Genomic DNA, 12,886 nt, shown 5'->3' with positions numbered 1-12,886 from the left:
AAACTCCGCTAAACTCATCTAAGTTTAACTAAGAAGTTTTGTCACCTAGGATAGAGGTCCTAAGTTTTATTGTATTGGCTTGACTGCGACCCCTCCAACTAAGCTTGAATTACCTTATGTTAGATCTGCGGGCTGCAACTCGGACCAATCCCCAGATTCTCGGACATCTAGTCTGAACCCCATGGGGGCCCCTGGTGAATCCAATCATGACCGGGCCTCACCATCAAATTCTGCTCACCCACGCACGAGGCATCGTGGGCGTCTGAAACCGACAACAACACCATTCCAACATAAACGCTTCGTGTCCGAATCACTATAAGTATACGACGATCATCTTGCCATTTCTTAGGAATACAATAAGCCAGCACAATTATCACTGCCTCCTGTATCGCCATACTGATTCATCATGGGCTGTTTCACGAAGAAAACGGACAACAAAGACACCGCAGAGAATACTGTCGGGCCTGAGCTCTTGAAGGTACCATCTCATTCCCTCTCCAACGTAACAAGTACTGACCGGCCCAAGGTTCTTCCCCAGACAGAGCTTCCCTGGTATCGAACAAAGCATCTCCTTCTTCTTAACCTGATGCTTCTTGTCCCCCTGCTCAGTTCCTCCGCTGTAGGATACGACGGTAAGTTTTCTAGCCACTCATACATACAGCAACTAACATGATAACAGGGTCTATGATGAACGGTCTCCAGACACTCCCGCAGTGGCGAAACTTCTTCAACCACCCGCCTCCTCCCCTCCTCGGCGCCATCAACGCAGTCTACCCCGTCTGCAAGATTCTCGGGTTGGTTCCAGCAAGTACCATCTCAGACAAATTTGGCCGAAAGGTGCCCATCTATATTGGCCTCGTATCGCTTGTGATCGGGCCCGCTATCCAAGCAGCGTCAATCAATCTTCCCATGTTCATCGTGTCAAGGGGTCTTATAGGCTTTGCCACTGTCTTTCCTCAGGTCGCGTGCCCGATTCTCGTTTCCGAGCTATCCTATCCTACACATCGGGGCAAGATGACTGCGCTGTACAATACCTTCTTCTACTTTAGTGCTATCGCGGCTGCTTGGATCACCTATGGAACTTTCAAGATGCAATCCACTTGGGCTTGGCGATGTCCCTCGGCTCTGCAGGCAGCTATTCCGTTTCTTCAGCTTATGTTTATCTACTGGGTTCCAGAATCTGCTCGGTAAGTATCAGCTCAGAGCGATCTACAGGTGACTAACAAATTTATGCTACAGATGGCTCATTGCGAATGGTAAGAAAGACCAAGCCATCGCGATTTTTACCAAATTCCATGCAGGCGGACAGGAAAACTCTCCACTTGTTGCGTTCGAGATCACCGAGATCGAGAATGCTCTGGCGCTTGAAAGAAGTCATGAGTCATCAGCCTCGTGGAAGATGCTCATCAAGACGGCCCCTATGCGGAGACGTACTATTATTGCAGCCATCCTGGGCTTTTTCAGTCAGTGGAACGGCATTGGCGTTGTCACATATTACTTGTCTCTGGTCCTCGATACCATCGGTATCACGGAAGCCAAACACCAAGTTTTGATCAACGGCTTGCTTCAGCTCTTTAACTTTGCCGCCGCTGTCTTTGCTGGTGCTTTGATGGTTGACAGGTTCGGGCGGCGAAGGCTGTTCCTGGTTGCTACGTCAGGGCTTTGCCTCAGCTATGTAGCTTGGACAGCACTCACGAGCTATTTCATCAGGAGCCACGACGAATCAACTGGTCGAATTGTGGTCGCTTGTATGTAATTAATAGCAGCCAGAACTCTTACCTATCTCCTATTATATACACTGGCTAGTCTAAGTTCGGGTTGTCAAATCATGGGTGCCTTAATAGCTAAGTATCATAAGGCCATGCCAGACAAGTATCGCGCGCGTTTTATCAGAGGGCCACGTCTACACTACGGTGCTGGTGGGTGGTGCACCTGAAAAATGCATTTCGGATGACATACTCAACGTCAAAATCGCTGTCAACGTCATCAGAGGTAAGCTTCTGTAGAGCCATAGTTGTATCAAAGTCCGTCTTATGACAATAATACGTGAGGGGATAAATAATGTCCAAAGCGGGCTAAGGGAATAAGCAAACGTGTATATTGTGCGGAGGATAAACAGTACCAGACAGACTCATGCAAGACTTTAAGATGACCGTGACGGAGTCAGCGGCTATGTGGAGAGCTGTCAGCGAGCTTCCCCCACCAGCAACCGTAGCGTCCTGGATCTCCTTTCATAAATAATCTTGGGAGTAATAACGGTGAAGCGCAAGATGTGTAGCCAAAACCGCTGTTCGCTTCGATGGGGCTCCAGCAGGTTGAGGCGAAAGGTAGAGAACGACAGCAACATTGATATAGACTATGTGATCTAGCGACTTGGCACATCGACAGATTCAAATTCTTGAGCATCCAGATAGATATGTCCAGTGAAAGACATCCAAGTATCTCCAATCTTATGGGTATGTAACTTGAACTCAATAAACTCAAAGATTTTGATGAGTGAAACTCATCTGGAAGCCTCATTGGGCGCACGAAACATGGTTATCCAATATCAATTTATGCATCTAACCACTAGAGCAGTTCTCAGCTAAACACTATAGGAAAGATGGAGTGCGCCGCAATGCCCTGAGTTTCAAGTACTCGTTGTATCTTATCATGGTATCAGTGGATATTCTGTATGAATATGGTAGCAAGCTTACTTGTAAAATGTGTCCTTCTGTGCATAGAGCTGTATTTCCTCGTAGGCGAGCAACCGTTGGCATGTTTGAGACGGGCAACGGATGATGTCGCAGGTGTTCTTGTCTAGTTGCTCCAACTGGGATGCAATATGTCTTTGTAAGCAAGGCGTGCAGAATTCGATTGTATGCTTGCACCTTGCACGCAATATCTTGGGGAATCGTGAGATCTTCCATACCCAATCACCATCGAATTCAATACAGACTTCTATCCATTCATCGACAGCGTCATAGGAGACATTGTAGATTGACTCAGTACAGATGACACACTCGATGGGAGTCTCCTCAACCCGAAGTAATTGTGTAAAGATAGGGACCTGTAATGACTTCCCACCTTGATCGATGTTATATAGTTCAACATGGTTGAAGTCTTGCTTCAGCGGCGATCCAACCTTGCTTCGAGTTGGGCACCTATATCTCTGGTCAAAGGGCGAATGCATCAAGCCATATTTTATCATCTTGAAATGCAGGCGTGCTGCCACCTTTCTGGCTTTTGATGTGAGTCGAGGTTCGACAAAATAAAGGGCTTGCATTAGCTGAAGAATCGTGTCATAACTGTCATGGATTAGTTATTTTGTTGTTCCCAAACCATTGACTGTAGCTTACATTCTGATCACCGAGAACTCGGCCTTTTCATTCCCTAGGTACTGTAATACCTGTAGTAAAGAGCTGCGATCATTTATGTGAAGCCCTGCAGGAGAGCAGCCACAAGGACAAGGCAAGCATATCTCCAGTCCTTGGGTTTTCCACCAAGTCTCTCTTAATCGTGCTAGAGACGAGAAAATTGATTTAAGAAAGCAGGCGGAACAGACAGGATTTTCGCATCCCAACCTGAGGTCCCTCTCGATGAATTCGTTAAGAGGCCTAGGCTTGGACAAGCCAACAGCTTGCCTGAACCTGACTTCTTGACACACACAGCAGGTGACGAGTGTGACCGACTGCAGAGCTTCGGTACCGAGCCAGTCTTCGAATTTGGTGTAAATATATAGAGCTTCATCGGCACTCATCGACCTATCGAGGGTCCCTTTGAGGTCCTTAGCCATTTGACTTGGAACAGGCATGGAAGAAGAAGAGTCTTTTCCAGTTGAAAGCGGCGAGTTCAGTAATTTGTTTACTATGATGGATCTGGGAGTGGTCGTTAACATCTTCAGCTGCTTCAGCTGCAAAACCTGACTTTGAAGCTTATTAACAGCATGCGCCATAGTCTTCGTGTCATTAAGAGCCTTTTGTAATTGTTGATTTGAAGTTAAGACGTTTGATCGTAGAGAGATTGATTCGTTCATCCTATCGTAATACCTGGAAATCAGTAGCTTATTCTGACCAATTAGATTACTGACAGTTTCTTGAAGGTTTTCAATTTGTTTTTCTTGGCTGCAGAAAATGGCGGCCATATCTGCGGAGCGTTCCTCGAAGACTTGATTATTGAACTCCGAAATTGTTGCATTCAGTGGGCTTTTTGAGATTGATTGCGTTCGGAGGCGTGTTTTGTCTTGTGTTTCGAGGCATTCTTGAGGTTGTTGCTGCACTTGAGGATGTTGTTGATCCATGAAGGGCTCACAGCGAATATGTCGTATTTTGGATAATAGCGAATATGTCCAAGTTGTGAGCTAGATGTATTATTTACAGTTGAGACTTGTGGTTGAGAGCGTATTCCACCACATTGAATGTAGTAAATATACACAACTGGACTTGGTGTTAGATAAGGATGAAGCCGGAAACAGGAAGGCATGCTCTTCGGTTGGAAGGTCAACAACAAGGAAGATCAAATACCATCATTTAAATCCTGTTATGAACTACCAGGGTTTTGGCGACTTTATTACGTCATGTCTCAGACTTGGTGCTTTAGAAGCTGAGTACTAACAAGGGTCAGTCTAACTAATGTCTAGAAGTGGGATGAAACAGTTGTACTCAGAGCGGCACAAACTGCTTGTGGTTGGTCTCTCTTCACAATGTCTGTTATAAGAGCAACAATACATTCTTTGCCTCAATTAAAGAAGCCGAATAGTGCCCGTTTTGCTATGTTTATGAATCATCCACGTATCAATACTTAATGGGTTTGCCTTCTAACGACAGAGGCTGCTCTTCTAAAAACAAGTAATAAGGTTTATGTTAGGAATGGGGTTTCCGTGTTTATTAAAACTACGCTAGACTAAAATGGATGTCTTCAAAGTTCTTGTCTCTCTTTAGGTCCACGCCGAGAAGCGTGGCTGGCTTGCTGATACTATTACTCTGTTACATGTTGTGAGAGCGTCAGTAGCATACGACAGCACTGACAAGTTCCAGTCGGCTTTTATCTTCAAGTCTGGTGGCCACAACCTGGTTCAAGATGTCGACTACCTATTACCTCAGCATTTTCTGCTTACTTTCAAACCGCAATCTTCTCTTTTCCCCTCACTCGACCCTGCAACTAATCAAATTCTTGAACAATCGTTCCGGCCATGTTGTCCCAGTAACAGGAAAGATTTCATCGCCGTGGGCCAGAAGCCAGGCCAGCGTCAGCTGCGAGGCAGTGATTCCTTTAGCATTGGCAATGTATCGAATTCTTGTCCACAAGGGCGAAGTATTTGGGATAATTCTCTTCGCTGAACCTGGGCAGATATGAGCGAAAGTCTCCGGGGACACAGTCGGCGGGCGAACGAAGTGTTCCGCATAAGATACTGCGGCCGAGTGGCGACTGGCGAGTATGTGACAACAGTGACGCCCAACTCACCCGCCGTAAGAGCGGCTTGAACTACGGCGACTCGATCTCTAGGGAGAATGGCGAGTATTCTATTGCACTATGGTGATGGGGTGGAAGGCGTGAATGCGGCGGGGAGATATGGCACTGCACTCGGAAAGTCGGTTGCGTAATCGGGATTCTTAACTTCATGACAGTCTATCCGGGTACAAGTGACAAGGTTATGTGGTTGATCTAGGCTTCAGCCCCAACGCACAAAAAAGAGAGGCAATACAATCTTGGCTCTTGATAGTGGCTAGGCCCTGGCTTTTGGCTGAAGAACTGGATATCCCGATGACGGTATAGAAAGAGCCTGCGTGCGGCCTTCCTTTGCAGGTAGACGGGCTGGTGGCGTTTGGCGGCAAGATTAATTGGAATTTCGGATTAATTAGGGTTGAGTTTTCAGTTAAGTAAAGCCTAATTAAATGAGTCATAAATGGGCTAAACAGAAAACCATCAGGGTAGCAAACAAAGAATATTTAAGTAAGAACCCTTAAGGACATTTAGAGTATTTAATTCAATTATCCAAATGAGCCGACCAAGTTCAGAATCTCGTGTTCAATTCACAGTTCAATATGTTTCAAGCACATGTCAAGTCAACATCGCGAGCTCTCATCAACTCGCAGCGCTCTTCAAGATTGAGCCTCAATCTACGCCACTTCTGTACTTCTCCATCTCACTCCCAGCGCCTCGCAGTTCAGATCTCCGCCCAAGGAAGCGGTACCATCCAAAAGATCTCTGTCAAAGACAAGCCGTACACGTTCTCAACCGATGCCCCCAAGGTCATCGGCGGCGAGGAATCACATCCCTCGCCTATTGCCTACACCCTTGCCAGCCTCAGCTCGTGCAACCAAGTCACAGGCACCCTTGTAGCCAAGGATCACGGGCTCACGCTGGGCAAATGGCACGTCTCGGTCGAGGGCCAACTCCCCACTGCGGTGTTTGTTGGCGGCGAACAGGGGAACCCGAATTGGGAGAGCGTGGAGTTGGAGGTTTCTGTACAGACCAGTGCAGACGATGCTGCGTTCAATCGTTTTATCGCCGAGGTTGAACGACGATGCCCTATCGCGCAGCTATTTAAACGCAGTGGTGTCGCGTACAAGAGCAAGTGGATCAACGAGCCGCTATGAGGGTCAATGTGTCCTGTCTGTACTAAGAAACCTTCTCCATGAAACGCGGGAGAAGAAGCATGGGGATGACGAATAGTGTCCTTTAGATAGAGGCATTACCTTTGTGCCGTTGGGGCTGAAGCCTCTCTCAACCTCCCAACCTTAGCACAGATAGAAGCATGGACTGAGGGGTCACGACAGGTCATGGAACCGTGATATTACGCATAGAGCCAATAGATATGTAGGTTAACTTTCATGACATAGAATGGATTTGTCGGCATGGATGAAATGGATCGATTACACGTGATACCCGACAATATCAGAGTCATCGCTATTGCGCTCTGCCTCAGTGCGAGACGTCAGCCCGCGTGTACCGCCTAGGCATAGCATTCACGAGTTATTACACCAATGAGCGTTTAAATGTTAATTATCATCGGCAATCATTATGACCGGCCTTCTTCTTTTGCTTGCCAATCTTCCAATCTCAGTCTGGCACAGCCACATGAACCATTGAACCCCCTTGCTGGGGCCTCTCTCAATTACCGGCCCCACAATGCGGGAGCCTTCACCCACATCGCGGCGTCTATATCAAACTGCCGCGCAATTAGGCCGCGTCTTTTTCACCAAACAGACGCAAAGATCTTCACGGCAGTAGTAAGTAGACCGCAACATGTAGCAGCCGCAGTGGACTGGATCGGGAACCCCAGTTGTCTTGGCAGAATAAATACCCCATTGATTCCATAGAATATTCCCCATCATCCCTCAAAGCTCCCGAGTCAGCCCAAAATGTTGCCAAGAACTCTATTTCCTCTTCTCGCCGCGTCAACTGTTGCCGAAGTGCATTACCTCTTTTCTGGTTTCTTTTCTGGCTCTACAATTGCCGGTATTGAGTTTGATGATGAGGCCTTGTCCTTAAACTTGGTGAAGAACATATCAGCCGTATCTGATGATGGGTCGAAGTGGATAGCACTTGATGTAGGTACCGCCTAGATATCACCGATCTGGGATCTAATTAGGATTTTAGGCTCACAAACAAAACCTATATGTTGGCACCACTGGTTACTTGCAGAGCTACAAGATCGCCAAGGATCTGGGATTGACTTATAAGAGCAACGTCAGCTTGTCCTCGGACTGTAAGCGCTCTTTCATGATACACTTGTACAGGGACCATCCTCTGACTATCTTTATTCAGGTAACAACGCAAACTTCATCACCGCATCGTCCAAGTCTCTTTTCACCGTATTCGGAACACCCTACGGAGGCGGCTGTCCAACAGTCGCCATATCTGTTGACAAGACCGGCACTCTCCAGAAGAGCTTCGCAAATGCGACTTACAACTCCAAAGGCGGCGTTCACGGAACTTCACTGAGCCCCAAGAATGACTTTCTGTACTCTGCCGATGACATGGGGAATGCAGTCTGGGTCCACTCTTATGACCGCGAAAATGGCAAGGTAGAAGAGGTGCAGTATCTTGCTGCCGAAGAGGGATCAAACCCGAGACATTTGACTGATCACCCCAATGGAAAATGGGTATATGTTGTTTATGAAGAGGCGAATTCCATTGCGGCATATAAGCGGGACACGAAGACTGGAAAACTCGAGTTTCGCAACGAGACGTACAGCTTGCTTCCTTCAGGTAGGACTTTGAGCTTTTCCCTTATTTCTATTTGAGCTGACTATTTCTTCAAGATTCACCAACTCTTCTTCTTACTGGGCTGACGAAGTCCTGCTCTTCACTTCTGCCGAAGGGTCATCCCCCAAATACCTGCTCGCCGCCACGAGGTCTCGCAAGACTGGGGTTCCCGGATATGTCTCTGCGTTCAGTCTGGATGCTAAGACTGGAGGTATCAAAGAGCAGATGTTTCTGCAAGAGACCACCAACAGCGGAGGATCTGCCAATGCCGTTTCGCCAGCTTCTTTCAGTGAGGATTTCTTTGCTATTACTGATAGTGGTTCAAACTTCATCGAAATTTGGAAGATCAAAGACAAGAGTGCGTCGGCAGTTGCCCACCTAGATCTTGAGAATGGGCCGGCCAATGTTGTATGGTATAGCTAAATGGGACGGAGATATAGATCTGGTGCTGAACAGATTGCTCTTTTCACCTGGGAATTAGCTAACACACTCTAATCCTGCTGAATCTTCTTTCAGCCAGCCTCAAGATCCATTTCAGAATAGCTGAAAGTCTTTGTATTACCCTTTCGACCTACGTAAAACTTCTATGCAAGATGAGTCTCAATTCAGCCAAGCCCCCGCATAATGGTTGGAATGTGTGGAATCTCGATCGTACCGTTTCAGTGAGATAGAAGCACGGTATTTCAGCTACGTCCTCCTCGCATGACAGTGGCTTGCTGAATTCCCCAAACGTGAGCTGGAAGGCTGAATTGAGCATGAAAACATATCTCAAATTGCCTTTTACTTACATCACACGTGTGAAGCCAAATCAATTGGCTACATCGGAGCTCATGCGATGGGTCTGGGCTGCAGCTGACAAACGCCTCGTCTCTGTATTTGTCAATAATCTCCGGCGATGAAGGAGCAGCTGCAACAAGAAAGCCGAAACTCGTAAAATGAGCACGAAGGAGTAAACAAAACTCAACTTTTTTACTCAATGATACTACGAGGATGAATGTGATAAAAGACCGTTCCTATCCGCCGCAGATACAGTGTTCTCATTACTTCGCCAGTCCCAGACATTTTTCTCTACCCTTTTTCATTAATCTACGACACCTCCAGTCTCCGTTGACATGCCCCACGCTAGCGGCCCCGGTGTAGAAGAGCCTATTGCCCCCGATGAATTTGTCAAGCTCATTCTTTGATTCGACGGTACCGGCAATACCTTCAGCGGCACCAACGCTGACACCAACGTGGTCAAGATTCTCTGCAAGCTTGACCGGAATCACAAGAATCAGTTCCATTATTATCAAAGTATATGACCTATCTCACTGGTGTTGACTCCGCTGACGAGTTGTAAAGCTGGTATCGGGACATATGATGTGAACGAAAACTCTGTCCATAAGACACCAATTGGCGAAGTGCGCAGCAGGGTTTCCGAGGCAATTGACTCGGGCTTCGGTACCACTTTCGATGCCCACATTATGGCAGGGTATCGTTTCCTAATGCGATACTATGTAAGTGTCATTCAATCAGCATATTGTCATGGCATACTAATAGAGTTTCAAAGTAAGCCAAGATTTACATCTTTGGATTCAGCCGCGGCGCATTTACCGCCAAATACCTGTCACGCATGGTAATGAGGTCGGACTTCTTTGCAAGGGTAACGAGGAAACGGTTCCTTTCGCATACCGACTCTACCAACGCTCGCTTCAGTGCAAGAGTGACGATCGCACTAAAGCCATGGGATATTGCGCCCGCAACAGTCCCTCTGATACAGTGTGAATGGAGTCTTATTAGCTGCCTGCAGTTATCTAGGGTTAGTCCCTCTGATACGAAAGCCCCCGAGTCTCAGACTACTGGATCCAGACGGTCCGAAACAGCTCCGCTCAATGGAGACGGTGGATCTTCGTGTTCATCAACTGACCATGAAGAAGACAGTGATGGGCCAGTTGAGGATATCTATCTGGCTGGTAACCCCGTCATTACACCAAGTGCCAAAGGAATTGCAGCCGAAAAGGAGGTTCAGGCTTTCAGTGACACCTTCTGTCGAGACGAAGGCGGCGGGAACATCAAAGTCTTCTTCCTTGGTCTCTGGGATTGCGTCAACTCTGTGGCCATGGTTGAACGAAGTGCGCCTGCCCCAGTAGAAATAACAGGAACGGCGCACCATGTCCGTCACGCTGTGGCTGTCGACGAGCGCCGGGTCAAGTTCAAGCCTGCCCTCCTAGCTCAAGACATCAAGACCGTGGTCAAGGCTGCCGAGACATCCAAGACCGGGGACAAACAGAACAAAGCCGTGATTGACGGTAACAATAAAGGGAAAAAAGAAGAAGAAGATATCAGGGAGGTTTGGTTTCCTGGCAATCACGGTGACGTTGGCGGAGGATGGCCTGCTATACCAACAGGTTTGGAAGTCTGGCGGCTCTGGAAGTACATTTTCAGCGGAACCAAGGTTGATAACTTGGGCGAGCCGCTCAAGGATGAGAACTTGCAGATGAGCGACATGGCCCTTGAATGGATGATCCGCGAGGTTGACATTTGTCGGCAAACAACACCCTCGTTACCAGGTTCACTGGAGCGATACTCTTGATACTTTCAAGAAAAGTATGAATGTGGCTGAAGCCGTCAAGGAACGCATCACCAATGGATTCATGCACAACACACTCAGGTTCGGCTACGGCTCATCTTTTCTCAAGGTCTTTATGTGGAACCTGATTAGTATGTAACCCTCCAACCCATCAACACCATTACTGACTACAAAACCAGAGACGCTCCCTGGTATTCCTCGCTGGGAACTCAACGACTGAAAAGACGTGAAGAAAAGAGGATAGGAGCTCTACAGGGGCATGCCCAATTTGTCTGCTCCTCGTGATATACCCCGAGGAGCCGTGCTCCATAATTCGCTCAAGGAGCGGCTCGACAAGGTCGATAGCTACAAGCCCCTCAACAACCACGGTTCAGGTGGCGATGCTTGCCTGTGGACTGTGAAGGATAAGAAGGTCGCCGTCGACATGAGAGAGGTGACGTACCATCGTTGCGGCCCGGATGGTGAGATCAAGGATCCTGACTGGGATGAACGACATAAGATTTAGCAGTTCGAGGATTTTCGTGCTCAGGTTGAACGCGCTAAGCTTAATCGCGCTTGTACTTAATACTTATTTTAAGCCTTTTAGACTTGGGTATATTAAAAAGATTATTACTAGCTTATAACTAATTATAAAATGCTTTAATAAATTAATAAAGCCTATTTACTTTTTATATATTTTTTTATTTTCTTAATACTTATCTTTTTATTAAGAATTATCTAAAATTAAATATATTATTATTTTTATTATTTTTAAACTTAAGAACTTGATTAAATATAAAATACTTAAACGAGGTTTAAAAATAAAATAAAAATAAAATAAAAAGTTAAAATAATAAGCTTCTCTAACTTGTAGCCTAAAAGATTCTACTCTAGCAGGCGCTTTGTGCTAATCAGGACACCAGCAGTGGGTTATATGCTGCAGCCACTGTATGCTTGGACACGTTCCGATTTGCAGTCTAACTGCCGATATCCACCCGGAATAGTTGCTCCGTCTTGGCATTTCTGTTAGTGGCATATTCAAACGAGACATGCCTTATCAGCTGCTAGCCACGTTCCACATTTGTGATATAACCTGCATGTGTTGTTGTGTGACAAGAAGTCGAATCAAGGCTGCCCGAAAACGAGACTTAGTGTTTTACGGATACAATCTTGACCTTTGCCGCAGGCCGCCGTTGACTGCGGCATCGTCACAAACAGGCGGCAGTCGTGTTGATTTTGTACAAACAATTATCCCTCTGGCTCATCAGTCGTCGATGATGTCAAAGTGATTTGAGACAGCCTATCCAGCTCCGTAATCCACTTCGCACCACACAATAAAAGGTACCATTCTATCAAGCCCCTATCACAATTAAGACTTGACTTAATATCACAACGGCCAATGTGATGAGGCTAAATTCTGGCTAGAACCCAACTCTATACCTAGTTAACCACATCAAAATCCTAAACAGTCATACGATTAAGAAGCCACAGAGTTCTGCTCACATCTCATATACGCCGTAGTACAGCACAGCGCTAATCAAGTATGTGTCTGCCGGACCTTTCACCCGCGATACCTCTGTTGGGAGACCATGTGTCCATGTGATAAGTGGTCGCCTGTCGCGCTACACCAAGCGCAACGCATCTGAGAAGCGATTGCTATCCATTTGGTTTCTTCGCTGACCATGCAGATGCAACATTGAACCTGCTTCTGTTGTTGCATGGAAGGGCCATGAATCTTATTGACGTACTTCTCACACATCCTCTGAGCCTAGTTCTTGGCTGCCACCACCCAAAGTACCTTATGTTGACCTCCCGAGCGCCACTGGGTGGGGAAACCATTCAGGATCAGCTCCAACCGTCCCATGCCTGTTAGACATCACTACTGGGGACCCAATAAAACAGTACAGGGTCAGCCGATTTCACGGCCCAACCCAAACAGTGGCTGGCTGAAGTGAGTGCATTAAGAAGTCCTCTTGTATGCAGCTGAGTCAATATCCAGCGCTGTCTGTAAAATGTCTCACAACTTCTCAGCCATGAACAAATGAGTTGTGAAATTGAATATTGATCAACAAATTGGCTGAGGATAATGCTTACACCTCCGTAGACTCATGTGAGACTTCTACTTTCGGCCGCTTATTAGACATTTAT

The 12,886-nt window shown here is 46.8% G+C and overlaps 4 protein-coding genes across 4 annotated transcripts; all 4 read left to right on the top strand.

Annotated features, from left to right (window-relative positions):
- Nucleotides 1-406: 406 nt before the first annotated feature.
- Nucleotides 407-2,006, top strand: FSUBG_11937 (lactose permease; the record flags this gene model as incomplete). The annotated part of the gene is made up of 5 exons (XM_036676673.1): nucleotides 407-632; nucleotides 680-1,187; nucleotides 1,240-1,620; nucleotides 1,680-1,748; nucleotides 1,859-2,006. 5 exons carry the CDS (start codon nucleotides 407-409, stop codon nucleotides 2,004-2,006), a joined length of 1,332 nt encoding a protein of 443 aa, XP_036532592.1.
- A 4,017-nt stretch (nucleotides 2,007-6,023) lies between these two features.
- FSUBG_11936 (uncharacterized protein) lies at nucleotides 6,024-6,578 on the top strand (the record flags this gene model as incomplete). Its single annotated transcript, XM_036676672.1, has 1 exon — nucleotides 6,024-6,578. One exon carries the CDS (start codon nucleotides 6,024-6,026, stop codon nucleotides 6,576-6,578), a length of 555 nt encoding a protein of 184 aa, XP_036532591.1.
- A 765-nt stretch (nucleotides 6,579-7,343) lies between these two features.
- FSUBG_11935 (carboxy-cis cis-muconate cyclase) lies at nucleotides 7,344-10,979 on the top strand (the record flags this gene model as incomplete). Its single annotated transcript, XM_036676671.1, has 9 exons — nucleotides 7,344-7,532; nucleotides 7,582-7,690; nucleotides 7,750-8,173; nucleotides 8,247-8,598; nucleotides 9,576-9,686; nucleotides 9,769-9,950; nucleotides 9,988-10,702; nucleotides 10,773-10,890; nucleotides 10,939-10,979. 9 exons carry the CDS (start codon nucleotides 7,344-7,346, stop codon nucleotides 10,977-10,979), a joined length of 2,241 nt encoding a protein of 746 aa, XP_036532590.1.
- Nucleotides 10,980-11,018: 39 nt separating this feature from the next.
- FSUBG_11934 (uncharacterized protein) lies at nucleotides 11,019-11,264 on the top strand (the record flags this gene model as incomplete). Its single annotated transcript, XM_036676670.1, has 1 exon — nucleotides 11,019-11,264. The coding sequence occupies one exon, from the start codon at nucleotides 11,019-11,021 to the stop codon at nucleotides 11,262-11,264; it is 246 nt and encodes an 81-aa protein (XP_036532589.1).
- Nucleotides 11,265-12,886: the final 1,622 nt, after the last annotated feature.

This window comes from Fusarium subglutinans (assembly GCF_013396075.1).
Source record: "Fusarium subglutinans strain NRRL 66333 chromosome Unknown NRRL66333_c0000241, whole genome shotgun sequence".
Classification (NCBI taxonomy): domain Eukaryota; kingdom Fungi; phylum Ascomycota; class Sordariomycetes; order Hypocreales; family Nectriaceae; genus Fusarium; species Fusarium subglutinans.
Note: the sequence above shows the minus strand (reverse complement) of the source record. Positions and strands in the feature narration are given on the sequence as shown.